Source organism: Scardinius erythrophthalmus (genome assembly GCF_964197995.2).
Source record: "Scardinius erythrophthalmus genome assembly, chromosome: 1".
Taxonomy (NCBI): Eukaryota; Metazoa; Chordata; class Actinopteri; order Cypriniformes; family Leuciscidae; genus Scardinius; species Scardinius erythrophthalmus.
In genome coordinates this window covers 9,912,648-9,914,869 of record NC_138221.1, presented here as the reverse complement: position 1 = coordinate 9,914,869, position 2,222 = coordinate 9,912,648, and the positions used below count along the sequence as shown (strand labels likewise).

Sequence of the window (2,222 nt, the reverse complement as noted above, 5' to 3'; positions counted from 1 at the left end):
GTCCTGTTCTGAATCGTCTGTTTCCACATCGACAGTCTGGTTCAGAGTCATCCTGATAGAAATCACTCTTAGTAAAAACGGTTCAAAAGCTGTCACTGGGCCAGAACCTTTTCAAAAGGCACCTTTGTACTAGGGATGCACCGAATCCAGGATTCGGATTCGGATTCGGCCGAATCCTGGGCTTTTTGACGGGGTTCGGTTTCGGCCGAACCTTAGATTTATTTTCCACCGAAACCGAACCCTAGACTTGCACTACACTGGTCGACGTCACACGGCCGTTGATTACGTGAAGGTGTTTACATAGAACCCGTTCGAATGTAGTAGGCTGTAAGAATCTGAAAATGGAACTCGTAAGCAAAAAAAGTTTTGTTTGGCAGTACTTTCAACTAAAAGAAGGCGATTCAAGTCGAGCTTTATGTTCAATTTGCAATGCCGATTTGTCTCGTGGCGGCAAGGACCCTAAGCAGTACACAACATCGCCGATGTTAAAACATTTGCGTCTAAAACATCCAAAAGAATACGAGTTGTGCATGAAGGAATCTACAGACAGCAGCCAAAATGCAGCAACTTCAGGTACGGCAGCTGGACAGTCACAGCTAAAAACGTGTGATAACCAGACGACCATTACTAGCTTTGCTAGCCCTACACCGAACAAACAGTGGCCCTCAGATCACACACGAGCTAAAGCCATTCATGCAGCAATTGGAAAAATGATAGCCATTGACTTGCAGCCCTATAGCATAGTGGAAGACACTGGATTCAACGAGCTACTCCATCTGCTCGAGCCACGTTACAAACTCCCCTCCAGGCGCTTTTTTGCCGACAAAATCATCCCTGAAATGCACAAGTCCATCAGTTCCCGCATAAAAGTGCACGTTGCCGAAGCACATGCTTTAGCATTTACATGCGACATATGGACTTGTGAGTACACTACACAGTCCTACATCAGTGTTACCTCACATTGGATTGATGATGATTTTAAGCGCACACATGCTATTCTTCAATGTAAAGCATTTGATGGAAGACACACCGCATTAAACATTGCTGATGCACTGCAAGAAATTATCCAAGCGTGGGACATACCTGTTAACAAGTGTCACCTGGTCTTGAGGGACAATGCTGCAAACATGCGGAAAGCCATGTCCGAGGCAGGAGTTCCAAGTGTTGGCTGTTTTGCGCACACGCTCCAGTTGTGCATCCACGACAGTCTTTTATCACAACAAAGTGTCTCTGACCTGATCGCACTGTCCAGGAAAACTGTTGGTCACTTTAAGCACTCTTCAAGTGCTCAATCAAGGCTTTCTGCTCTACAGCAGGAGTTGGGGCTGCCAAATCACCATTTAATCCAGGACGTGTCAACACGATGGAATTCGACATATCTGATGTTCGATCGTTTAACAGAACAAAAACGTGCCGTAAACATCTACGTGTCCGAAACAGATGGTATGCAACATATTCATGCACAGAGGTGGACTCTGATGGAGGATGTTCTCAAGGTGCTCAAACCCTTCGAGGAGTTAACTAGAGAAATAAGCGGAGAAAATGCATGCATATCCACTGTCCTGCCAGCTGTGATGATGTTGAAGCGCTATGTCCACAACGAAACAGACGATCATGGAATAAAGCAGATGAAAACCCGCTTGCTGAAATCTCTGCAGGATAGATTTGAGGGAAGCGAGCAGAATAGCCACTTAGTTGTGGCAACAAGTCTGGATCCCAGATATAAAACGAAATTTTGGGGGAGTGAGACAGAACAGTGTCGATCAAAGTTGCTTGTGCAGGAGGCCGTTTCCCGTTTATCTGAATCCGATCACGACGCATCTGCTAGGCCTACTACTTCAACTGAACAGCCTGAGGAGGAACACGGCCCGACAGTTCGCACTAAACGACACTGTTCAGGAATCTGGAGTGGCTGGGACGATCTGTACCGTAGCAATACAGAGGCAGTCACATCGGGTGCTGACGTGGAGATAAGCGTTTTTTTCGGTGAGCCTTTGATTCCTCTTAGAGAGGATCCTCTTCTGTGGTGGAAGACAAACCAGCAGCGTTTTCCACTGCTGGCAAAAACGGCAAAGATCTACCTCTGTGCGCCACCGACCTCTGTGCCCAGTGAAAGACTTTTCAGTACTGCTGGGGACATTCGTTCCCACACTCGCAACCGGCTGTCACCTGTTAATGCCGAGCGCCTTGTCTTTTTGAAAGGAAACTCTCATTTCATGTGA

At 46.8% G+C, this 2,222-nt stretch overlaps 1 protein-coding gene across 1 annotated transcript; it reads left to right on the top strand.

Moving 5' to 3' along the window:
• Positions 1–530: 530 nt before the first annotated feature.
• Positions 531–2,222, top strand: LOC308694977 (zinc finger BED domain-containing protein 4-like; the record flags this gene model as incomplete). The annotated part of the gene is made up of 1 exon (XM_081372851.1): positions 531–2,222. The coding sequence occupies one exon, from the start codon at positions 531–533 to the stop codon at positions 2,220–2,222; it is 1,692 nt and encodes a 563-aa protein (XP_081228977.1).